At 45.4% G+C, this 26,232-nt stretch overlaps 1 protein-coding gene across 2 annotated transcripts in view; it reads left to right on the top strand.

Annotated features, from left to right (window-relative positions):
- The first annotated feature begins 2,121 nt into the window (after positions 1 to 2,121).
- Positions 2,122 to 26,232, top strand: part of LOC129814993 (ras association domain-containing protein 5-like) — a 71,234-nt gene continuing 47,123 nt past the window's right edge. Inside the window, exon 1 of one of the 2 annotated variants that reach the window (XM_055868213.1) lies at positions 2,122 to 3,024. In XM_055868213.1, the coding sequence (XP_055724188.1) occupies positions 2,184 to 3,024 (841 nt within the window). In that variant the 5' untranslated portion in view covers positions 2,122 to 2,183. The remainder of the gene's footprint in view (positions 3,025 to 26,232) is intronic. The other variant, XM_055868212.1, reaches the window with a different exon arrangement.

Raw genomic sequence — 26,232 nt, forward strand, 5'->3', positions numbered from 1 at the left:
GTCACCTCCCTGACCAAGGCCCTTCTCCTCCGATTGCTCAGTTTGGCTGGGCAGCCAGCTCTAGGAAGAGTCTTGGTGGTTCCAAACTTATTCCATTTAAGAATGATGGAGGCCACTGTGTTCTTGGGGACCTTCAATGCTGCAGAAATATTTTGGTACATTTCCCCAGATCTGTGCCTCGACACAATCCTGTCTTGGAGCTCTACGGACTATTCTTTTGACCTCCTGGCTTGGTTTTTGCTCTGACATGCACTGTCAACTGTCAGACCTTATATAGACAGGTGTGTGTCATTCCAAATCACGTCCAATGAATTGAATTTACCACAGGTGGACTCCAATCAAGTTGTAGAAACATCTCAAGGATGATCAATGGAAACAGGATGCACCTGAGCTCAATTTCGAGTCTCATAGCAAAGGGTTTGAATACTTATGTAAATAAGGTATTTCTATTTTCTATTTTTAATACATTTGCAAACATTTGTAAAACCTGTTTTCGCTTTGTCATTATGGGGTTGTGTGTGTAGTTTATTATTTGTTTCCATTTTAGAGTAAGGCTGTAACGTATCAAAATGTGGAAAATGTCTGAATATTTTCCTGAATGCACTGTATATAGAGAGAACACTGACAGTGCATAGTCTGTAGTCTGTAGACACATCTAATTGCTATGTTTTCTTCTGGCTTGTGTGAAACATGTTTCATTTGAGAAACGGGGAGAATCCAGGGAAATTCACAATCAACCACTGCCTCCCTCTCGAATCAGACCAGGTCAATAACTACAAAAACACATCGCAACACACACTTTCATATTCAGGACATCACGGTGACTTCATTGTACAAGTACTGAATATGTACAACCTCCTAAATTCACTCAGTGCCAACGTGTTTGAGGATGACCGATAAAGAGTAAGTTGACAATGGGAGAAGTTTTCCAGATCAAACAAGAACCCCCTGAACTCTTCACAATATGAACTAAATACTCTGTCAGAATGCGAAAGTGAAAGTGCGAACATCGTGGTTTCTCATAACGCAGATGATGTATTGTGACATGGAGATTTTCATAATTTTCCTCACCGTAATTTAAAAGCCACAATGTACTGTCTATTGTACTATCCTCTGTTTCTGTTTGCATTATTCTGTATTGTACCTAAAACTGCATTATAATATTTGCTAGAACCTCCCACAGGCTCTTAAATATGACAGTGTAACATGATGTCACTCACTGACGCTGCCTGGTAAGCCCCGTGTTTATAAATTAAATGTAGGCAAATCCCAACAGAAAAAGCTCAAAAGATCATGTTTTTTTTGTCTTTGGGCTTAGTCTGACATTTTTATTTTGTAAATTATTGGAAAGAATGGTTCAAAATAGGCCTCGGTCACCTTCATCTGTAGTAGCAGTAGTAATAGTGTTGTAGTAGTGATTTAATCTTATTTAGCCTAAACTGTCGTAGTAGGCCTACTGTAATAGTAGTAGGAGGCCAGTAGACGCTGTAGTAGTAGTTTATTTCCTGGTTAGTCTAAACTGCAGACTTGGGTTCAAATACTTTTTCAAATATCTAAATTACTTTCACATACATTCAAGTAAATATTCAGATGTATTGTACTTGAAAAGACAAGTAGTTTAATATTTTAATATATTCGGAAATACACTTGGAAAGTATTTGAAAATGCTCAAATACATTGACTCAAATAGACTTCCATGTATTTAACCCAGGTATTTGCTAAATAGTAGCCTATTTGAAATAAGTATTTGACTTAGAAAATACTATTTTACTGTTCGATTTTTACAAAGAACAATTCAAATACTCAAATAAAAGTAATTGTTTTGGGCTGTATTTAAAAAAATATTCAAATACACAGACAAAAGTATTTAAAATACAAGATACTCAAATACGAACTCAGGTCTGCTACATTGTCATGCAATTCTGTAACAGTAGGCCTAGAAGTAGGTTAGTAGTAGTAGTTTAATCCCTGGTTAGCCTCATGCCAAATCAGAAATCACCGATTAATCCCTGGATTAGGCGCGCGGCCGCTTTAAGAGTGCTCGTGCCTCTCTGGCCGGTGGCATTTAAACATTTATAGATTCATCGTAGCGTAGGCGTCACACTGGCTGCATGCGTGCCTTGGCTGGTGCTTCAATTTAGAGTTTACATTCACCGCACACACTCACTCACATACACAGAGCCATGGCTTCAGTAAGAGTGGTAGGACCAGGACAACATCGCCCGGCTCCCGACCACCAGCTAGTCTTTCATGAACTAAAGGCCACCGGGAGGAATAAAATAACGTTACCGTGGAAATCCTCCGTGGAGATCATCCTCGGGAAGAGCTCGGTGACGCGGGAGTGCGGTTCGGTTTCGGCGGTATCAGCAGTCACAGGATCCCCACTAAACCCGTCCCTGACCCCGAGACAACAAGGAGCCGCAGCAAGGTGTAAGGCTCAGCCGGGGCTGGTGCCACGTAGTTCAGACAGAGAGAGCGACAGCAGCAGCCATGCCTGTGGGGGCACCGAGGGAGACACGACAGCGGCGAGGGAGGACACTGGTCAAATCGGACGGAGCGGCAGCGGGAATGACTCAACCCGTGATCGAAGGAGTTCCCTGAAGATCCTCACAAATGTTATGTCAAGCACATCAGCTAACACACAGATGACAGATGTCAAGTGTGACAGATCAAGCGCGCCAACAAACAGACACATGGGAGCACACTCACATCAGGACCGTCCGGTCAGAAGGCGCGCATCCCACAGCCCCCATGGTCAGACCACCGGGCTGGTGACCAAAGGGGACACCGGGGGACCGCCGCTGGAGCGGTTGACACAGGGAAGGACAGGGGTCGTTAAACTCGCGCGCACAGAATCCCACCGAAGGGAGGTCTGGTCAATATTTGGCTCCCAGGAGCAGGAGGACGCGCGCGTGCGGTCGGAGACAGGAGAGGGCCACAAGTTTTGGACCAGAACCGTGACTCAGGACTGGTGCGACGTCTGTAACCAACGGATCAGTGCTCAGCAGGCTCTCAAGTGTAAAAGTAAGTAGGCTAGCCTCTAGGCTATAACAGTAGAAGACAAATACATTCCCAGTTCTGCCAGAGGAAGATTTGCCATCTGTTGCTTTACTACCAGATGATAGCATAATTGCTTTGACGGGTGTGCTGTGACGAAATGGTTTGGCGTTGAGGCTTGGATATCGACCTCATTCCAAGGTGGATGCTTCTGGCTCTTGTTGTGACGGTTTAATGTTAAGGGCAATGTCAGGCCAGGACTAGAATAGCAATTGGTCACACTTTATTTGGATAGTCTGGATAGCCTATCTGTAGATGCTCTACAGATGGTCATACTATCAATAAACTAGGCTATATGTTGATAAACAACTGCTTGCTTTAAGGTTAGGATTATGAAAAGGGTTAAGTTTAGGGTTAGGATAAGGGCTAGGGACAGGGATAGTAAATAGTTGAAATGTTACTGAGAGTCAGTAGAGCATCTTACATATGTACACTTCTGAGAGAGAGAGAAAATGTGTGTGTATGAGAGCGCGTTAGTGTGACTGTGCCAAGCATTCAGAGCTGCAGCCAGCAGCCTCCTATGGAAACCTCATTATCTTGTCCTCCCAGCCTCGTCTCTCTGTCCCCCTCTCCTCCTCCAGCCTCCCTCGTCTCTCTGTCCCCCTCTCCTCCTCCAGCCTCCCTCGTCTCTCTGTCCCCCTCTCCTCCTCCAGCCTCCCTCGTCTCTCTGTCCCCCTCTCCTCCTCCAGCCTCCCTCGTCTCTCTGTCCCCCTCTCCTCCTCCAGCCTCCCTCGTCTCTCTGTCCCCCTCTCCTCCTCCAGCCTCCCTCGTCTCTCTGTCCCCCTCTCCTCCTCCAGCCTCCCTCGTCTCTCTGTCCCCCTCTCCTCCTCCAGCCTCCCTCGTCTCTCTGTCCCCCTCTCCTCCTCCAGCCTCCCTCGTCTCTCTGTCCCCCTCTCCTCCTCCAGCCTCCCTCGTCTCTCTGTCCCCCTCTCCTCCTCCAGCCTCCCTCGTCTCTCTGTCCCCCTCTCCTCCTCCAGCCTCCCTCGCCTCTCTGTCCCCCTCTCCTCCTCCAGCCTCCCTCGCCTCTGTGTCACAGCCAGATTTGCAAGCACAGCTTTTGTATTGTTTATTTCACTTTTGTTTAATATCTATTTTGCTTGGTTTGGCGAAGTAAACATATTTCTCCCATGTCAATAAAGCCCATTAAAGCGAGAGAGATGTAAAGAGAGAGAGCGACATGATGGGAGCGAACAAAGTTAGTTTAGGGAGTTAACAGTGTTTCGTATGTGTGTGCATAATATTAATGGCCTACTGCAGTGAACGTGTCAGTACTGTTACTGTAGGACATCTGCCTTTGTCACATCTGTATGGGGGTATTTTTGGTCACAGTTATCTTGTCATGTGTGACTGCTTTGGAGGGTAGGGGTGGCATGTGTGTGCCCATGCCTTCATAGTGTGTGTGTGTTTTAACAGGAGGGGTAAACAGACATGGCTCAGGTGTCATCTGCCCTACATTTAGTCTTACTGTAGGCTACTCTATCACAACTGTTCTCTCACACACAACCTCACACACTACATTCTGCTCTAGATCCACAATGCAACAACAATCCGCCACTGACTCTTCCATGACCGCCTCCACTCTTTCTCTGTCCTATGAAGGCCCTATGTAGGCTCTATGTAGGTGCTATGTCAGCATGCTCCAATTACATAATTGGGTTGTACTACCGATTGCATAGAGGAGAGAGCAGGTCATCGATTAGAATGATATAACACACACCTGCACTGCTCTGGGCTGCAGAGGGTTAGACCAAGCAAGCGTGTTTGACCTGGCACTTTCTGTGGTGTGTGTGTGTGTGTGTGTGTGTGTGTGTGTGTGCGTGCTGAGCTGGCAGTGTGTCAGCAGCACTCTGTCATGGGGAGCTGCTACTGCAGAGGACTTCGATATAAACGAGGGAGGGGGGGTGGGGGTAGAGCGAGCGAGCGAGAAGATGAATTGGATGGGATGAAGACTGGAAAGAGGGAAGAGCTGAGCAGAGTGAAAAGAGCTGGAGGAAGAAAGGAGGAGAGGTGTTGATGAGGAGAAAGGAAACAAAGTGGAGAGAGCGAGGGAATAGGGCGAGAGCGAGGGAATAGGGCGAGAGCGAGGGAATAGGGCGAGAGCGAGGGAATAGGATGAGAGCGAGGGAATAGGGCGAGAGCGAGGGAATAGGGCGAGAGCGAGAAAGGATAGTTAGAGTCGAGGACAAAATGGGAGGGAGGGAGGAGAGGGGGAGAAAATAATAGAGAGAGAGGTAGGAAAGAGAGTAAAAGAGCGGAAGAGTGGATGAGGGATAGAGGAATGAGAAGGGGAGAGAGAGAGAGAGCCCAGTACTGCAGTCCTCTCTGATTTAATGTGCTATCAACAGGAGCTGACTGGAGTGAGACCAGAGACACGCTATAGCTACTGATCAACACTCTAGTGTTATGTGTGATCAACACTCTAAGTGTTATGTGTGGAGTTGTTGACAGTGCTTTATTCTAGATCCATATAGTGCAATTGTTTATAATCTCCATAACATGCAGGTTATAATATCATAGAGCAGTTTGGGCTAGACACACCAATCCCTCTTTATGTATTCATCTTGTGTGTGTGTGTGTGTGTGTGTGTGTGTGTGTGTGTGTGTGTGTACAGTTTCTTACTTTAACCATCCTCAGTCTTCAACGGAAGCCACACAAAATGCATTATCAATGGACAGGAACAATGGAGAGGGAGGAGTTCTTGGCTAGGGAACAAGGGTTGAATGGTGTGTTTGGGGGTATTTGTAGTGGTAATGAACTTGGCCCCTCAAGCTAAAAAATGATTATGGCTGGGTCTTTAGGTCAGTGTAGTTTCACACACACCACACACACACACACACACACACACACACACACACACACACACACACACACACACACACACACACACACACACACACACACACACACACACACAGCTAATAACAGGGAACTGTGGCTGAGACTTTCATAACCATAAACAACCATCGTTCTCTCTCTTTTCTCACTCTAATTTATCTCAAGTGTTCCGTCTTTGTTGGTATTGTTAAATACGTAGCCTATAGAAATAACCCTCTGTTTAGTCCCCTTGGAAGAGCACTTCCTGGGAATCATATGACCTGCAGTACAATTCTCATCCTTAGTTCTGTGTTCCAACAGACTTCTCCCCATCTTTGCAACCATTGAACCTATATGTTTTGACCATGACAGTTTACAATATAAGGTAACGGCAGTTAATTTAGTCTCCTGAACTTGTTCAACAGCCACACCATTCACGACTAGATTCAGCTGAGGTCTAGAATTAGGGAATGATTTACCAAATACAATGCTCTTAGTTTTAGAGATGTTCAGGACCAGTTTATTACTGGCCACCCATTCCAAAACAGACTGCAACTCTTTTGTTAAGGGTTTTAGTGACTTCATTAGCTGTGGTTGCTGATGCGTACATGGTTGAATAATCAGCATACATGGACACACATGCTTTGTTTAATGCCAGTGGCAGGTCATTGATAAAAATAGAACAAAGTAGAGGGCCTCGAGAGCTGCCCTGCAGTACACCACACTTTACATGTTTGACATTAGAGAAGCTTCCATTTAACCTTTTCACGAGTGTTCCAAATATTTCTAACGGTCGCCCCAGTGTGAGTTGTTTTATGCACGTGATGTCAGAATGCACTCACTGTTCCAAAATGTGACTGTTACGTAACAGAACAGTTCATTATTTTCCAACAAGTTTTATTTTCTAACAGTTAAAATTGTGATGTGTTCATTAATTCACATAGAAGTAGCCCCTTTCACTGTTGCCAATTTATGAAGGAAAAGGAAACCGCACACTGCTCTTGATAGTATCACCGATATTTAATAAGCTTTACGTATCGGCCACACGGCCTTCGTCAGAGCTTTTGGGATTTTTTGAAAGTTGCACCCTTATGTAGACCTGGCTCCACCCACATCCGTTCTACACATCGAAGGGGGTTGGAAGCAAAGGAAAATAAATAAGTGCTACCAAATATAACAATGTGCATTTCATAAATCTTACAAAAGTGTATAAATAAGGCGTATTGAACACTTCTGTATAATCTCAATGAGGACATAGCAGGTTCATTAGTCATTGGGTACATCATATGAAAAACGTCAGAATAATCTACAAGAGACACACATTTCATGTTCCAATTCACAGCATAACATACAAAGGCATTTCATCATTAAGTCCTTTTGGAAACAATGTCTGGAGGGTGAAAATCCAAAAACATTCTCTTTTACTCAGAGTATTATTAATATCACCTCCCCTGTCTGATATCTTAACTTTCTCTATGCCACAAAATCTAAAGGTGGAAATGTCATGCTTCATGTCATTGAAATGTACAGCGACTGGATACTCCCTGTCGTTTCTCCTGATTGAACTTTTATGTTCACTAATTCTCTGTTTAAGAGAGCGGGTGGTTTTACCGACATAACAGAGCCCACATGGACATTTAATAATGTAAATAACATGGGTGGTGGAACACGTAATAATGTCATTTATTTGGAACCGTTTTCCTGTGTGTGGGTGACAGAAATATTGACACTTCATCATGTTGTTGCACTGTGCGCATCCTCTGCATTTATAGCTACCATTTGGTAGAGGGCGTAAAAGTGCTTGGCTAATTTTCTTAAGTGGCTGGCAGTTGGCATGAACCAATTTATCGCGTAAATTGCGACCTCTCCTATACACAATACGTGGTGGATATTTAAATTCAGCCGGCAAAGCTGGGTCCGATGATAAAATATGCCAGTGTTTCTTGACCACCTCTCCCACTTTTCGCGAATTCAAAGTATATGTAGTTGTGAACATTACGGAGTGTTCTGTAGCTTTAGCGGGTCTTTTTTGTAGCAGTTCATCTCGTGTTTTTTCCAATGCCAAGTTATGAGCTTCATCCACACATTGTGACGAATAGCCTCTTTTTAGAAACCTCATGCGCATCTCCGCTGCTTTTTCTAGATAATCATCTGTGGAGTGGCATATACGGCGCAGTCTAAAAAATTGGCTTCTTGGAAGTCCTCTTTTTAATGGCTCAGGGTGGAAGCTGTCACCCTGTAATATAGTATTTCTGTCCGTTTCTTTTCTATATAGACTTGTAAACAAGGTTCCATTTGATTTCTCAATCCACATATCGAGATAATGAACACGTTTAGTGTCACGTTCAATAGTGAATTTGAGATTAGGGTCAATGTCATTGAGTAGTGCCATAAACTCTGACAGTTCTTCTTCAGTTCCTACCCATATACAAAAAATGTCATCAATATATCGATACCACTTAAGGACTTTATTCAAAAATGGATTCTCGTTTTCATTATTAACAAAACGTTATTCAAAAAGACCCATATAGAGGTTCGCATAGCTCGGAGCAAAAGTAGAGCCCATCGATGTTCCATTCGTTTGGAGGTAGTATTCATCGTCAAACCTGAAATAGTTGTACGTCAAAACATATTCAGCCAACTCTAGAATGAAGTTTGTTGGTGGATATTCATTAGTATCTCTGTCTCCCAAATAGTGTGCTAGTGCTGCCAGCCCCCCCATATGGGGAATGCTGGTATAAAGACTCTCGACGTCTAATGTGACCAAAATACAGTCTTCTTTTAAATCCGTTATTGGTGAGATCTTGTTTATGAAGTCTATAGAGTCCTTTACATATGATGGCAATGATTGCACATGAGATTTAATAAAAGAGTCTACAAAGTTTGACAATGGCTCTAGCATTGAGCCTATTCCTGCAACCACTGGTCTGCCTGGATAGTTGCCTTGTTGTGTTTTAGGTTTGTGTAATTTCGGTAAAATGTATAAGCATGGACGTATGGCACATTTGCAACAAAGATATTCATATTCAGGTTTTGAGATAAGGTTGTTTAATAGGGCTTGCTCCAAATTAGAGCAAATATCTCTTTGGAACACCTGTGTGGGATCAACACTCAGTTTTCTATAGAAACGTTCATTGCTGAGTTGTCTCTGAATTTCTTCTTTATATTTTTCATAGTCTAAAACAACCACAGCACCACCCTTGTCTGCAGGTTACTGTTGCCAATTTATGTTTGAGGCTTTACTGAGCCATACAAACGTCTCTCTTTGATGAGAGTCCAAGCACTTCCCAGTGTTTCCGCAGATCAAGTATGCAGACATTTGCACAGTCTTGCACAAACCTTTTCCCCCTGGCACATTTTTTGGCTGGCACTCGCATTGCCTTCATTGTTGTTTTCCTTACAAATAATCATTTTGGACAAAGTGCCTTATTTTCTGCATAATGTGTTTACTGTTTCATTCACATGTTTTCAAGTATTGGTGACAAATCATGCATTCCGATTGTTGAATATATGATGTGTTTAAAATACTTTTCTGAAGGTTGTACTGATTACGATGAGCTAATGCTAAGCTATTTGCCAGCTATGTGTGGCGCCATGTTTGTTGACATTATACAATGCATTCTGGGTGTCACAAATGTCTGTCAGACTAAAGATGTTATAACAAAATGAAGTGAAGGAATGGTTCACTCAACTTTCGAGTAGTGAATGATCGTAGACGGCAGACCCCTTCAACATGCAAACAGATCAAACTCATCTTGTCTTCTTAAGTTATCTTTGGTTGGCGTGCACGAACTATCCATCGTCGGATTACTTTTGATTTTTAGAACGTGTTTTACTAAATTATTTAGATCAAATCTAATTTTATTGGTCACATACACATGTTTAGCAAATGGTATTGCGGGTGAGCTGACGGAGCTGTTTGGAGTGTGCCCATGGGCGATGTGCTATAGCTTGACAGTGCCAGTGGGAAGGCTGCTGTTACACAATCTGTAATAACGCAGGTCGTTTACCAGTCTGTGCACACTGCGTGAAGGAGGGCAAGTCCTGCTCCAGTTTGTGATGATGTGATGAATTGTAAATAGTAATTGCTATTAGCTAATTCATATTGTGCTTTCTGTCAGCCGAGAGTTAGCTAAATATGACCTGTGTTACTTCAATCTTTCCTCAGTTAGAGCTAGGACTAATTTAGCCTACATTTTCCGGTTTGGATTATTGTGTTATGCTGTCTCTACTTCTGTGAATGTCTGAACATTGCATCTAAAAATCAACTGGTCACATTCAGGACATAACTTTGTAAGGAAAGTGTTTGTTTCTGTGAAAAAACAATGTGGCCAGCTCAAACGCTGACTGTTGCGTCAATCATAACTGGACGTTCAAAATAAACGTTCTAATCATACCGGTTTGAGTGTACGCTGCAGGAAATACTGTAGATTGATCACACCTGTTTGTTGGTATGTGTCAAAGGGTTAAAGAAAATCCTCTGAGTTCTATTAGATAGATGGCTCTGAATGCTTAATATGGCAGAGGTTGAAAAGCCATAGCACATATGTTTTCTCAACAACAGGTTATGGTCAATAATATCAAAGGCTGCACTGAAATCTAACAGTACAGCTCCCACAATCTTCTTATTATCAATTTCTTTCAACCAATCATCAGTCATTTGTGTCAGTGCAGTACATGTTGAGTGCCCTTCTCTATAAGCATGCTGAAAGTCTGCTGTTAATTTGTTTACAGAGAAGTAGCATTGTATTTCAAATCAAATGTTATTGGTCACATATACATATTTAGCAGATGTTATTGAGGGTGTAGCGAAATGCTTGTGTTCCTAGCTCCAACAGTGCAGTAGTATCTAACAATTCACAACAATACACATATCTAAAAGTAAAAGAATGCACTTAAGAATTATATAAATATTAGGGCGAGAAATGTCAGAGTGGCATTGACTAAAATACAGTAGAATAGAATACAGTATATACTATGATCCTTAACTAGCCTCTCAAAGCACTTCATGATGACAGAAGTGAGTGCTACGGGGCGACAGTCATTTAGTTCAGTTACCTTTGCTTTCCTGGGTACAGGAACAATGGTGGACATCTTGAAGCAAGTGGGACAGCAGACTGGGATAGAGAGAGATTGTATATGTCCGTAAACACTCCAGCTAGCTGGTCTGCACATGCTCTGAGGACGCGGCTAGGGATGCTGTCTTGGCCGGCAGCCTTGCGCGGGTTAACACGCTTAAATATCTTACTCACGTTGGCCATGGAGGACGAGAGCACAAAGTCCTTGGGAGCGGGCCACATCGGTGGCACTGTGCCATCCTCAAAGCAAGTGAAGAAGGTGTTTAGCTTGTCCGGGAGCAAGATGTCGGTGGCTGGTTTTCCCTTTTGTAATCCGTGATTGTCTGTAGACCCTGCCACATACATCTCGTGCCTGAGCCGTTGAATTGCGACTCCACTTTATCTCTGTACTGACGTTTTGCCTGTATGATTGCCTTACAGAGGGAATAACTACACTGTTTGTATTCAACCATATTCCCAGCCACCTTGCCATTGTTAACTGCATTGGTTCGCGTTTTCAGTTTTGCCTTGAATGCTGCCATCTATCCACGGTTTCTGGTTTGAGTAGGTTTTAATAGTCACAGTGGGAACAACATCCCCTATACACTTCCTGATGAACTCAGTCACTGTGTCTGTGTGTAACAGTTTTCCTTCCGTCCCTCTCCTCGCCCCTACCTGGCCTCAAACCAGGGACCGTCTGCACACATCAACAACTGCCTCCCACGAAGCATCGTTTTCTATCGCTCCACAAAAGCTGCGGCCCTTGCAGAGCAAGGGAAACAACTTCTTCAAGGTCTCAGAGCGAGTGTCGTCACTGATTGAAATGCTATTAGCGCGCACTCTGCTAACTAGCTAGCCATTTCACAGCGGTTACACGTGTATACGTCAATGTTATTCTCAGAGGCTACCCGAAACATATCCCAGTCTGCGTGATCAAAACATTCTTGAAGCATGGATTCCGATTGGTCAGACCAGCGTTGAATAAACCTTAGCATGGGTACTTCCTGTTTGAGTTTCAGCCTATAGGAAGGGAGGAGAAAAATGGAGTCGTGATCTGATTTGCCGAAGAGAGGGCGCTGGAGGGCCTTGTAGGCATCCCGAAAGGGGGAGTAGCAGTGGTCAGGTGTTTTTCCAGTACTACAGTCAATGTGTTGATATAACTTTGGTAGCTTTCCCTCAAATTTGCTTTGTTAAAATCCCCAGCTGCAATAAATGTGGCCTCAGGATATGTGGTTTCCAGTTTGCATAAAGTTCAGTGTAGTTCCTTGAGGGCCGCCATGGTATCGGCTTGAGGGGGAATGTACACGGCTCTGACTATAACCGAAGAGATTTATTTCACAATCACACCATGAGTGGTTAATCATGAAACATACACCACCACCTTTCTTCTTCGAGGAGAGTTCTTTATTCCTGTCCGAGCGATGTACTGAGAACCCAGCTGGCTGTATGGACGGGGACAGTAAATCCGGAGAGAGCCATGATTCTGTGAAACAGTGTATGTTACAGTCACTGATGTCTCTTTGGAAGGAGATCCTCGCCCTGAGCTTGTCTACTTTATTGTCCAGTTTCGGAATGGACATTAGCGAGTAATATACTTGTAAGTGGTGGATGGTGTGCATGCCTCCTGAGTCGGACTAGAAATCCACTCCGAATACATCTTCTCCGCCGGCAGCGTCTTAGAGTAGCCTCTTGGATAAGTTTAATTGCCCTGGGGGGTACGAACAAAGAATCCAATTCGGGGAAAGTTGTATTCCTGGTCGTAATGCTGGTGAGTTACCGCCATTCTGATATCCAAAAGTTATTTCCGGCTGTATGTAATAACATAAATAAACGTTCTGCGCTAATGTAAGAAAGAACACACAAAAAACGAAATACTGCAATGTTGCTTAGGAGCTAGAAGCAGAGTTGCCATGTATGTCGGTGGCATTTCTTTCTTTATTTGGTCTTACACCATTTTTTCCAACAGTTTGCTAAGAGCTGGCAGCAAGATGATAGGTCTGCTGATAGAACCAGTAAAGATCGCTTTACCATTCTTGGGTAGCGGAATGACTTTGGCTTCCCTCCAGGCCTGAGGACAAAGACTTTCCTTTAGGCTCAGCTTAAATATATGACAGATAGGAGTAGCTATAGTCCGCTACAATCCTCAGTAGCTCTCCATCTAAGTTGTCAATGCCAGGAGGTTTGTCATTATTGATCGAGAACAATAATTTTCCCACCTCTCACACACTAACTTTACAAAAATATAAAATTCAAACTTGCAATGTTTTTCTTTCATTATTAGTTTTTTTCATACATGAGCACGATGGCTCACTGTTGTTGGCATGTCCTGCCTAAGTTTGCCCACTTTGCCAATGAGGTAATCATTAAAATAATTGGCAACATCAAATGGTTTTGTGATGAATAAGCCATCTGATTCGATGAAAGATGGAGTTGAATTTGTCTTTCTGCCCATAATTTAATTTAAAGTACTCCTAAGTTAGCTATATTGTGATCACTGCATTCAATGGGTACGGATACAGCTTTAGAACAAAGTTCTACAGTATTAGTAAAAATGTGATCAATACATGTGTAACGGTCCTGACCTGTTTTATGTTGTTTTTGTATGTGTTTTTGGTCAGGGCGTGTGTTTTGGGTGGGCAGTCTATGTTTTGTATTTCTAGGTTGGTTTTTGTGTTCGGCCTGGTATGATTCTCAATTAGAGACAGGTGTGTATCGTTTGTCTCTAATTGAGAGTCATACTAAGGCAGCCAGGGTTTCACTGGGGTTTTGTGGGTGTTTGTTCCTGTGTCCACACATGGACGGTTGAAGGTTAGTCACGTTTGTTGTTTTGTAGTGTCTTGTTTGCTGTTTTCATTGAAAGATGGCTTATTTCCCTCAATCCGCATCTTGGTCCTATCCATGCTCCTCCTCGTTTGAGGAGGAGAACAACATTGACTGCCTTTACAGAAACACCCACCATAACAGGAGCAAGCGGATTGAGGAGAGAGAAAAGGAACTAAGGCACTGGACACAAGAGGAATGGACTTGGGAGGAGATTCTGGACGGAGAAGGACCCTGGGCAGAGCCAGAGGAGTGTCGCCGCCCCAAAGCGGAGCTGGAGGCAGCAAAAGCGGAGAGGAGGTTTTATGAGGCAAAAGCAAGGCAGAGCGGCTGGAAGCCCGAGAGGCTCACCCAAAAATTTCTTGGGGGGGGGGGGCTAAAGGGGAGTGTGGCGAAGCCGGGTTGGATACCTGAGCCAACTCCCCGGGCTTGCCGTGGAGTAAGAGGGCGTCGTACTGGTCAGACACCGTGTTATGCGGTAAAGCGCACGGTGTCCCCAGTACGCGTGCTTAGCCCAGTGCGGGCTATTCCACCTTGCCGCACTGGGAGGGCTAGGTTGGGCATCGAGCCGAGTGCCATGAAGCCGGCCCAACGTATCTGGTCTCCAGTACGTCTCCTCGGGCCGGCGTACATGGCACCAGCCTTACAGGTGGTGTCCCCGGTTCGCCTGCATAGCCCAGTGCGGGCTATTCCACCTCGCCGCACTGGCAGGGCTACGGGGACCATTCAACCTGTTAAGGTTGGGGAGGCTCGGTGCTCAAGAGCACGTGTCCTCCTTCACGGTCCGGTATATCCGGCGCCACCTTCCCACCCCAGCTCAGTACCACCAGTGCCTACACCACGCACCAGGCTTCCAGTGCATCTCCAGAGCCCTGTTCCTCTTCCACGCACTCTCCCTATAGTGCGTGTCTCCAGCCCGGTACCTCCAGTTCCGGTACCACGCACCAGGCCTAGAGTGCGCCACGAGAGTCCAGTGTGCCCAGTTCCTGTTCCCCGCACTCGCCCTGAGGTGCGTGCCCTCAGCCCGGTACCTCCAGTTCCGGTACCACGCACCAGGCCTATAGTGCGTCTCAGCCGGCCAGAGTCTGCCGTCTGCCTAGCGCCAGAGCCGTCCTGCCATGACCAGCCAGAGCCGTCCTGCCATGACCAGCCAGAGCCGTCCTGCCATGACCAGCCAGAGCCGTCCTGCCATGACCTGCCAGAGCCGTCCTGCCATGACCTGCCAGAGCCGTCCTGCCATGACCTGCCAGAGCCGTCCTGCCATGACCTGCCAGAGCCGTCCTGCTATGACCTGCCAGAGCCGTCCAGCCAGGACCTGCCAGAGCCGTCCAGCCAGGACCTGCCAGAGCCGTCCAGCCAGGATCTGCCAGAGCCGTCCAGCCAGGATCTGCCAGAGCCGTCCAGCCAGGACCTGCCAGAGCCGTCCAGCCAGGACCTGCCAGAGCCGTCCAGCCAGGATCTGCCAGAGCCGTCCAGCCAGGATCTGCCAGAGCCGTCCAGCCAGGACCTGCCGGAGTCCCTCAGCCCGGACCTGCCGGAGTCCCTACGCCCGGACCTGCCGTAGTCCCTCAGCCCGGACCTGCCGGAGTCCCTCAGCCCGGACCTGCCGGAGTCCCTCAGCCCGGACCTGCCGGAGTCCCTCAGCCCGGACCTGCCGGAGTCCCTACGCCCGGACCTGCCGGAGTCCCTACGCCCGGACCTGCCGGAGTCCCTACGCCCGGACCTGCCGGAGTCCCTACGCCCGGACCTGCCGGAGTCCCTACGCCCGGACCTGCCGGAGTCCCTACGCCAGGACCTGCCGGAGTCCCTACGCCAGGACCTGCCGGAGTCCCTACGCCAGGACCTGCCGGAGTCCCTCAGCCAGGACCTGCCGGAGTCCCTCAGCCAGGACCTGCCGGAGTCCCTCAGCCAGGACCTGCCGGAGTCCCTCAGCCAGGACCTGCCGGAGTCCCTCAGCCAGGACCTGCCGGAGTCCCTCAGCCAGGACCTGCCGGAGTCCCTCAGCCAGGACCTGCCGGAGTCCCTCAGCCAGGACCTGCCGGAGTCCCTCAGCCAGGACCTGCCGGAGTCCCTCAGCCAGGACCTGCCGGAGTCCCTCAGCCAGGACCTGCCGGAGTCCCTCAGCCAGGACCTGCCGGAGTCCCTCAGCCAGGACCTGCCGGAGTCCCTCAGCCAGGACCTGCCGGAGTCCCTCAGCCAGGACCTGCCGGAGTCCCTCAGCCAGGACCTGCCGGAGTCCCTCAGCCAGGACCTGCCGGAGTCCCTCAGCCAGGACCTGCCGGAGTCCCTCAGCCAGGACCTGCCGGAGTCCCTCAGCCAGGACCTGCCGGAGTCCCTCAGCCAGGACCTGCCGGAGTCCCTCAGCCAGGACCTGCCGCCCCTTATCCCGGTGCTGCCCCTTATCCCGGTGCTGCCCCTTATCCCGGTGCTGCCCCTTATCCCGGTGCTGCCCCTTCATTTAGGTGGTGTTAGTGGGAGGGTGGTCATTGGGAGGGGGATAAAGAAGCGGGGATTGATTATGGTGGGGTGGGGACCTCGCCCTCAGCCTGAGCCACCACCGTGGTCAACTGCCCACCCAGACCCTCCCCTGGACTTTGTGCTGGTGCGCCCGGCGTTCGCACCTTGAGGGGGGGGTTCTGTAACGGTCCTGACCTGTTTTATGTTGTTTTTGTATGTGTTTTTGGTCAGGGCGTGTGTTTTGGGTGGGCAGTCTATGTTTTGTATTTCTAGGTTGGTTTTTGTGTTCGGCCTGGTATGATTCTCAATTAGAGACAGGTGTGTATCGTTTGTCTCTAATTGAGAGTCATACTAAGGCAGCCAGGGTTTCACTGGGGTTTTGTGGGTGTTTGTTCCTGTGTCCACACATGGACGGTTGAAGGTTAGTCACGTTTGTTGTTTTGTAGTGTCTTGTTTGCTGTTTTCATTAAAAGATGGCTTATTTCCCTCAATCCGCATCTTGGTCCTATCCATGCTCCTCCTCGTTTGAGGAGGAGAACAACATTGACTGCCTTTACAACATGTGGATGATCTTTTTCCTGTAGTGTTTGTAAACACCCTGGTAGCTTGATTAATTTCCTGAACCAGATTACAGGCACTGGTTACAGGAAGAAGCTTCCTCTTGAGCGGACAGCTTGATGAAAACCTATCAATATTCAGGTCCCCAAGAAAGTAGATCTCTCTGTTTACATCACATGCACTATCAAGAATTTCACGCATATTATTTAGATACTGACTGTTAGCACTTGGTGGCCTATAGCAATATATACCCCAAAAGAAAAGGCTTTAGATGTGCCAGATGAACCTGCAACCACACTTCAATAACACTTGACATAAGATCTTCTCTAACCATTACAGGGATATGGCTCTGAATATTTATATACATATATACAGCCACACCTCCCCATACGCATTCCTGTCTTCTATAGATGTTATATCCTTGTATAGCTACAGTGGCATCCAAAAGTATTCACCCCCCCCCCCCCCATGGCATTTTTCCTATTTTGTTGCCTTGGAATTAAAATATGTTTTTTGGGGGGGTTGTATCATTTGATTTACACAACATGCCTACTTACTTTGAAGATGCAAAATATTTTTTTTTATTGTGAAACAAACAAGAAATAAGACAAAAAACTGAACTTGAGCATGCATAACTCTTTACCCCCCCAAGTCAATACTTTGTAGGGCCACCTTTTGCAGCAATTACACCTGCAAGTCTCTTGGGGTATGTCTCTATAAGCTTACCACATCTAGCCACTGGGATTTTTGCCCATTCTTCAAGGCAAACTGCTCCAGCTCCTTCAAGTTGGATGGGTTCCGCTGGTCTACAGCAGTCTTTAAGTCATACCACAGATTCTCAAATGGATTGAGCTCTGGGCTTTGACTAGGTCATTCCAAGACATTTACATGTTTCCCCTTAAACCACTCAAGTGTTGCTTTAGCAGTATGCATAGCACTATGTCATTGTCCTGCTGGAAGGTGAACCTCCGTCCCAAGTCTCAAATCTCTGGAAGACTGAAACAGGTTTCCCTCTAGAATATCCCTGTATTTAGCGCCATCCATCATTCCTTAAATTCTGACCAGTTTCCCAGTCTCAGCCAATGAAAAACATCCCCACAGCATGATGCTGCCACCACCATGCTTCACTGTGGGATGGTGTTCTCGGGGTGATGAGAGGTATTGGCTTTGCGCCAGACATAGAATTGTCCTTGATAGCCAAAAGGCTAAATTTGAGTCTCATCTGACCAGTGTACCTTCCATGTGTTTGGGGAGTCTCCCACATGCCTTTTGGCGAACACCAAACGTGTTTGCTTATTTTTTCTTTAAGTAATGGCTTTTTTCTGGCCACTCTTCCGTAAGTCGTACATTTCACAGAGCAGGGCTTTAAAGTGGTCCTATGGACAGATACTCCAATCTCCGCTGTGGAGCTTTGCAGCTCCTTCAGGGTTATCTTTGGTCTCTTTGTTGCCCTCCTTGCCTGGTCTGTGAGTTTTGGTGCCTTCTCTTGGCAGGTTTGTTGTGGTGCCATATTCTTTCAATTCTTTTATAATGGATTTAATGGTGCTCCGCGGGATATTCAAAGTTTCAGCAATTTTTTTTATAACCCAACCCTGATCTGTACTTCTCCACAACGTTGTCCCTGACCTGTTTGGAGAGCTCCTTGATCTTCATGGTGCCGCTTGCTTGGTGGTGCCCCTTGCTTAGTGATGTTGCAGACTCTGGAGCCTTTCAGAACAGGTGTATATACACTGCTCAAAAAAATAAAGGGAACACTAAAATAACACATCCTAGATCTGAATGAATGAAATATTCATATTAAATAGTTTTTTCTTACATAGTTGAATGTGCTGTCAACAAAATCACACAAAAATTATCAATGGAAATCAAATGTATCAACCCATGGAGGTCTGGATTTGGAGTCACACTCAAAATTAAAGTGGAAAACCACACTACAGGCTGATCCAACTTTGATGTAATGTCCTTAAAACAAGTCAAAATGAGGCTCAGTAGTGTGTGTGGCCTCCACGTGCCTGTATGACCTCCCTACAACGCCTGGGCATGCTCCTGATGAGGTGGCGGATGGTCTCCTGAGGCATTTCCTCCCAGACCTGGACTAAAGCATCCGCCAACTCCTGGACAGTCTGTGGTGCAATGTGGCGTTGGTGGATGGAGCGAGACATGATGTCCCAGGGGTGCTCAATTGGATTCAGGTCTGGGGAACGGGCGGGCCAGTCCATAGCATCAATGCCTTCCTCTTGCAGGAACTGCTGACACACTCCAGCCACATGAGGTCTAGCATTGTCTTGCATTAGGAGGAACCCAGGGCCAACCGCACCAGCATATGGTCTCACAAGGGGTCTGAGGATCTCATCTCGGTACCTAATGGCAGTCAGGCTACCTCTGGCGAGCACATGGAGGGCTGTGCAGCCCCCCAAAGTAATGCCACCCCACACCATGACTGACCCACCACCAAACCGGTCATGCTGGAGGATGTTGCAGGCAGCAGAACGTTCTCCACGGCGTCTCCAGACTCTGTCACGTCTGTCACGTGCTCAGTGTGAACCTGCTTTCATCTGTGAAGAGCACAGGGCGCCAGTGGCGAAATTGCCAATCTTGGTGTTCTCTGGCAAATGCCAAACGTCCTGCACGGTGTTGGGCTGTAAGCACAACCCCCACCTGTGGACGTCGGGCCCTCATACCACCTTCATGGAGTCTGTTTCTGACCGTTTGAGCAGATACATGCACATTTGTGGCCTGCTGGAGGTCATTTTGCAGGGCTCTGGCAGTGCTCTTCCTGCTCAAAGGCGGAGGTAGCGGTCCTGCTGCTGGGTTGTTGCCCTCCTACGGCCTCCTCCACGTCTCCTGATGTACTGGCCTGTCTCCTGGTAGCGCCTCCATGCTCTGGACACTACGCTGACAGACACAGCAAACCTTCTTGCCACAGCTTGCATTGATGTGCCATCCTGGATGAGCTGCACTACCTGAGCCACTTGTGTGGGTTGTAGACTCCGTCTCATGCTACCACTAGAGTGAAAGCACCGCCAGCATTCAAAAGTGACCAAAACATCAGCCAGGAAGCATAGGAACTGAGAAGTTGTCTGTGGTCACCACCTGCAGAACCACTCCTTTATTGGGGGTGTCTTGCTAATTGCCTATAATTTCCACCTGTTGTCTATTCCATTTGCACAACAGCATGTGAAATTTATTGTCAATCAGTGTTGCTTCCTAAGTGGCCAGTTTGATTTCACAGAAGTGTGATTGACTTGGAGTTACATTGTGTTGTTTAAGTGTTCCCTTTATTTTTTTGAGCAGTGTATATACTGAGATCATGTGACAGATCATGTGACACAGACTGCACACAGGTGGACTTTATTTAACTAATTATGTGACTTCTGAAGGTAATTGGTTGCACCAGATCTTATTTAGGGGCTTCATAGAAAAGGGGGTGAATACATATGTACGCAAATCTTTTTCATTTAATTTAATTTTTGCGGAATTTCACTTCACCAATTTGGACTATTTTGTGTATGTTCATTACATGAAATCCAAATAAAAATCTATTTAAATTACAGGTTGTAATACAACAAAATAGGAAAAAGGGGGATGAATACTTTTGCAAGGCACTGTACTGCTTTCTCATCAAATTAATTATGTAAGTGAGTCTCAGAAATGGCTAATATATGAATGTAATCTGATGTTAGCAAGATATTGATTTTGTGAACCTTATACTTGACTACTATCGGCCTGGGCCTGTCACCTGGGCCGGTGGTGGGTTTTCCAGTCCTGTGTGTGCGCTCCACCTCAGTCTTCCTGTGGTCCATCTTCATTTTCTCAGAGGTCATTTGACTCACTTTGTCCTCAGACTCCGTCCAGGTCTCATGTGGAGATTCTGCAATTGCGTCCACAACCATGTTATTCCGCCTTGATTGTCCCTCGAGATAATCTGATTCCTCTGTCAGTATCATGGAGTCACATACAGAACTGATGTCCTCTCTCAATGACTTACAGATTGCTGTCATCTTGCCATTTTCCTGTTTAAACTCATCGTCCTGACCCTGGGAAAACTGCAAAGTGTTCTTCAGGTCCTGGACTTCTCTGGTCAGGTCTTCCATTCTTTTATTAGTTGACTCCACCAGTGTTTAGACAAAACACTTGAAGCTATTTTCCTGTTGTAACAATTACTTCTATAACTGTTTGTTTGTTTGTTTCAAAGATCCTCCACCTTTGATAGAGATACACCACTGTCCTCAACGGTACTCCCGCTGGCTTTGGTCTTTGTCATGGTAACAACGTAGGTTACACTGTTACTCCTCGCAGTCCCAGACAGGGCAGGTCGCAAGGAAGATTGAAAACGACAACAAGGGTAGCTAGCTAGTAACCAAACTTTTTCAATTGAATTTTCAAAACTTCCCAAAACAACAAACTGAGCTCTCCCTCGTTTCGAGTTCAACAGGAAGTGGCGATGTTATCCATGGCAGACAGACAGATAACTATAATACTTAGAGCAGACATCCAGTCTAAGACCTGTGACAGACATTAAACATCTCATTATGTCTGTCTCTACGACACTAATCTGGCTAGTTTAGGATCACTCCTCTTCCCCTCTATCCTCACTGGCTTTCCTTTCGCTCTTCCCCCTTTTCCTCTCTCTATTTCCTTCTCTTTTCCTCTCCATCTCAATTTTCTCTCTCCACTTCCTCTAGTCTTTCTCTTTCTCTATCCCATCTTCTCTCTGTCTGTATATCTCTTCGCTCCCTCTCTCTGTTATGTTATAGTGACTGCAGTGGGTTGTTAATCCCAGATGAGGCAGCTTCTGCCAGGCGATTAAGACTGGGAGAGCAGTCAGACGTCAGGTTAACTTTTAATTGAAGGTTTCTGAGGTCGCTGTCATAGAACTACACATACAGTACCAGTCAAAAGTTTGGACACACCTACTCATTCATTCAAGGGTTTTTCTTTAATTTGACTATTTTCTACATTGTAGAATAATAGTGAAGACCTCAAAACTATGAAATAACACATATGAAATCATGTATTAACCAAAAAAGTCTTAAACAAATCAAAATATAGTTTATATTTGGAATTCACCTTTCAGCAGGACAATAACCTAAAACACAAGGCCAAATCTACACTGGAGTTGCTTATCAAGAAGACAGCAAATGTTCCTGAGTGGTCGAGGTACTGTTTTTTCAAATCTATGACCTGAAAATGGTTGTAGCAGACTGAAGCAGGTTTTTCCTCTGGGATTTTGTCTGTGCTTAGTTCCATTACATGTATTTTTTTTATCCTGAAAAACTCTCCAGTCCATAACGAGTACAAGCATACTCATAACATGATGCAGCCACCATTATGCTTGAAAATATGGAGAGTGGTACTCAGTAATGTAATGTGTGGTATTGGATTTGCCCCTAACATAACCTTTTGTCCTTAATACAAAGTGTTAATTCCTTAATACAAAGTGTTAATTGTTAATTTGCAGTATTGATTTAATGCATTGTTGCAAACAGGATGCATGTTTTGGAATATTTGTATTCTGTGCAGAGTTCCTTCTTTTCACTCTGTCAGTTAGATTAGTATTGTGGAGAAACTACAATGTTGTTGATCCATCCTCACTTTGATCATATCACAGCCATTAAACTCTCTAATTGTTTTAAAATCACCATTTGTCTCATGGTGAAATCCATGTGTGGTTTCCTTCTTTTCCGGCAGCTGAGTTAGAAAGGACCCCTGTTTCTTTTTTTTTTACCCATCTACCAATACTGTAGGTGCCCTTCTTTGCGAGGCATTGGAAAACCTCCCTGGTCTTTGTGATTGATTCTGTGTTTGAAGTTCACTGCTTGACTGAGGGACCTTACAGATCATCGTATGTATAAGGTACAAAGATGAGGTAGTCATACAATAATCATGTTAAACACTATTATTGCAGTGAGTCCATTCAACTTACTATGTGACTTGTTAATCAAAGTTTTACTCCTGAACTTATGTAGGCTTGCCATAGGAAAGGGGCTAAGTACTTATTGACTCAAAACATGTCTGATTTTCATCTTTAATTCATTTGTAAAAAATATTATAAAATGTTGACATTTTGGGGTATTGTGTGTGTGTGGGGGGGGGCTTTTTTTTTTTTTTTAATCTCAGTTTAATCCATTTTAAATTCAGGCTGTAACAAAAACAAAATGTGGAAAAAGTCCATGGGGGTGAATACTTTTCTTAAGTCACTGTAACTTCCAAAATAAAGTGGACCAACACGAGCCAGAACAGCTTCAATGCACCTTGGCATAGATTCTACAAGTGTCTGGAACTCTATTGGAGGGATGCGACACCATTCTTCAACGAGAAATTCCATAATTTGGTGTTTTGTTGATGGTGGTGGAAAACGCTGTCTCAGGCCCCGCTCCAGAATCTCCCATAAGTGTTCAATTGGGTTGAGATCTGGTGACTGAGACACACACACACACACACACACACACACACACACACACACACACACACACACACACACACACACACACACACACACACACACACACATACACACACACATACACACACACACACAAAATGCTTTATTTGAATCCACCAATCAAATTTACCAAAAAATTATCCAAACATTTCAAAGGCACGTCCTTCTCAAAACGGCTAGGCTGCCCACAACAGCTGAAACAGAGCAGTACCTAGCCAATTGATTTGCCCTAGTTTTTGTCAGGCCCGCAATCTGCAAATCTGTGTACGTGGCCGAGACTGCCAAATATCAGCGCCACCAGCTTGCGCCTACACCCGAGGCTGTCCAAGCGTGCCACGAGTGGCTGGTATTTTAAGCAGCTTGTCGGTAAAGGCCATGTCGCCGTCCAATGAGCAGCCCACTTCCAAAAGGAGCACCTCCCCCTGGCCTCCACCCACAACAACAATATCTGGCGTGTTTGGCCCACAGGAAAACAAACCAACAACAACATCACACCAGCTTCCCCTTACACAACAATGTTTATTCATGTGTGCTGTTGGGGAGACTACTTGTCTCACAGTGCTATCAGGTCGATAAGGCGGTAATGTCTAACAATGTACAAATCCTTGTATGAACAGCAGCCATTCATAGTCCATTACGTTTGACTCATGTAAAATACAAAATGGGTCATGGTTTGCAGGGTACCAGAGTGGTAGATTATATTTTGTTGGGAGAACTTTCAGCCTTGCCTTAACAGTAAAGATGACACACACACACACACACACACACACACACACACACACACACACACACACACACACACACACACACACACACACACACACACACACACTTTAAACCCCCTATGCTCCTTTGAGACCCCTCTTTCAAAGTCCCTGAGATTTTTCTATTGTGTTAATGATGGCGGATTGATTGATTTCCAAATGTTGTATATACGTTTTATTCAAGATGAGGGATGAGAAGAGAATAGTCCATCCCATCGGGTATCTCGCTACACCTCCAATTGGTCATGTCTTGAAATATATAGACAGACGGATTAAAAGTAATTTTACATTGTAATACTTGTAATACCAACTTTCTAGCTCCGCCCATAACTTTTGGACTTTATAGCATTCCCCAGAAAGCATGGATTATTGAATCATTCTTAGTTTTACACTTAAGACATGACCTGTACATTGGAGGGCCTTGGTATAGCATAACCAACGGGCTGCCTACTAAACTACCTGTTGGGGCCAACAAAAATGGCAGTGTGGAAGATCAGGAAATAGATGGGATGCAGGGGACGGGGTGCACTGACACCAGAGCTGTGCTGCTGAGGCTGGTGCGGGCTCAGCTCACACTGGACCATGTATATAGGGTGCTGGGGTGTGTGGGCGTCAGGAGGGTGCTATGTACAGTGGACGAGAAGGGGGGCTTGGCTCTAACTTTCTAGGTCCGTTAAAATGAAGGGAAGTTTGTGCTATTAATTATGTAACTATTTGGGATTTATTGGCATGGAGTTTGCCAAAAGGCACCTAAAGACTCTCAGACCATGAGAAAGAAGATTCTCTAGTCTGATGAAACCAAGATTGAACACTTTGGTCTGAATCCTAAGCGTCACGTCTGGAGGAAACCTGGCAACATCCCTACGGTGAAGCATGGTGGTGGCAGCATCATGCTGTGGGGATGTTTTTCAGGGACTGGGTGACTAGTCAGGATCGAGGCAAAGATGAAAGTAAAAAAAGTACAGAGAGATCCTTGATCCTTTACTCCAGAGCACTCAGGACCTCAGACTGGGGGCGAAGGTTCACCTTCCAACAGGAAAACGACCCTAAGCACACAGACAAAACAAACAGGAGTGGCTTCGTCTCTGAATGTCATTGAGTGGCCCAGCCAGATCCCGGACTTGAACCTGATCGAACATCTCTGGAGAGACCTGAAAATAGTTTGGCTGCAGAGCTTGAGAGGATCTGCAGAGAAGAATGGGAGAAACTCTCCAAATACAGGTGTGCCAAGCTTGTAGCGTCATACCCATGGAGACTCATGGCTGTAATCACTGTCAAAGGTGCTTCAACAAAGTACTGAGTAAAGGGTCTGAATACTTATGTAAATGTGATATTTCAGTTTTTTGTTAAATATAAATTGGATTTTTTTTGTTGTCATTATGGTATATTGTGTGTAGATTGATGAGGGGGAAAAACGATTTAATACATTTTAGAATAAGGCTGTAATGTAACAAAATGTGGAAATGTCAAGCTGTCTGAATACTTCCCGAATGCACTGTATAGTTTGTATTTACAATGGTGTTTATGATTCACTGGTTGCCCTTTTCTTGTGGCAACAGGTCACACGTCTTCCTGCTGTGATAGCACACTCACGTATTTTACCTAGTAGATATGTAAGTTTGTTTTTCAAATTATTTTTGCGTCTGTAATCTGAGAGAAATATGTGTCCCTATGGTCATACATTTGACAGGAGGTTAGGAAGTGTAGCTCAGTGTTCACCTGATTTTGTGGCCAGTGGGCACATAGCCAGACCCGTCTCTTGAGAGAAGACAGACTATGGCAGCCTCATAGTCAAAGCTTTCCTTAATTTTGGGTCAGGTATTCTGCCACGCTGTGCTCTTTGTTTAGGGCCAAATAACATTCCAGTTTGCTTAGTTGTTTTGATTAGTTCTTTCTACTGTGTCAAGTAATTATCTTTTTGATTTCTCATGATTTGGTTGGGTCTAATTATGTTGCTATCCTGGTGCTCTGTGGGGTCTGTTTGTGTTTGTGAACAGAGCCCCAGGACCAGCTTGCTGGTTTTGGCTTTGTTATGGAAGGTTTGGGAATCGCTTCGTTTTTAGGTGGTTGTAGAATTGAACTGCTCTTTTCTGATTAGCCTGTATCGTCGTAATTCTGCTCTGCATGCATTATTTGGTGTTTTACGTTCTACATGGAGGATGTTTTTGCAGAATTCTGCATGCAGAGTCTCAATTTGGTGTTTGTCCCATTTTGTGCATTCTTGGTTGGTGACCTCACAACCATAAAAAGCAATGGGTTC

This window comes from Salvelinus fontinalis, chromosome 18 (assembly GCF_029448725.1).
Source record: "Salvelinus fontinalis isolate EN_2023a chromosome 18, ASM2944872v1, whole genome shotgun sequence".
Lineage (NCBI taxonomy): Eukaryota > Metazoa > Chordata > Actinopteri > Salmoniformes > Salmonidae > Salvelinus > Salvelinus fontinalis.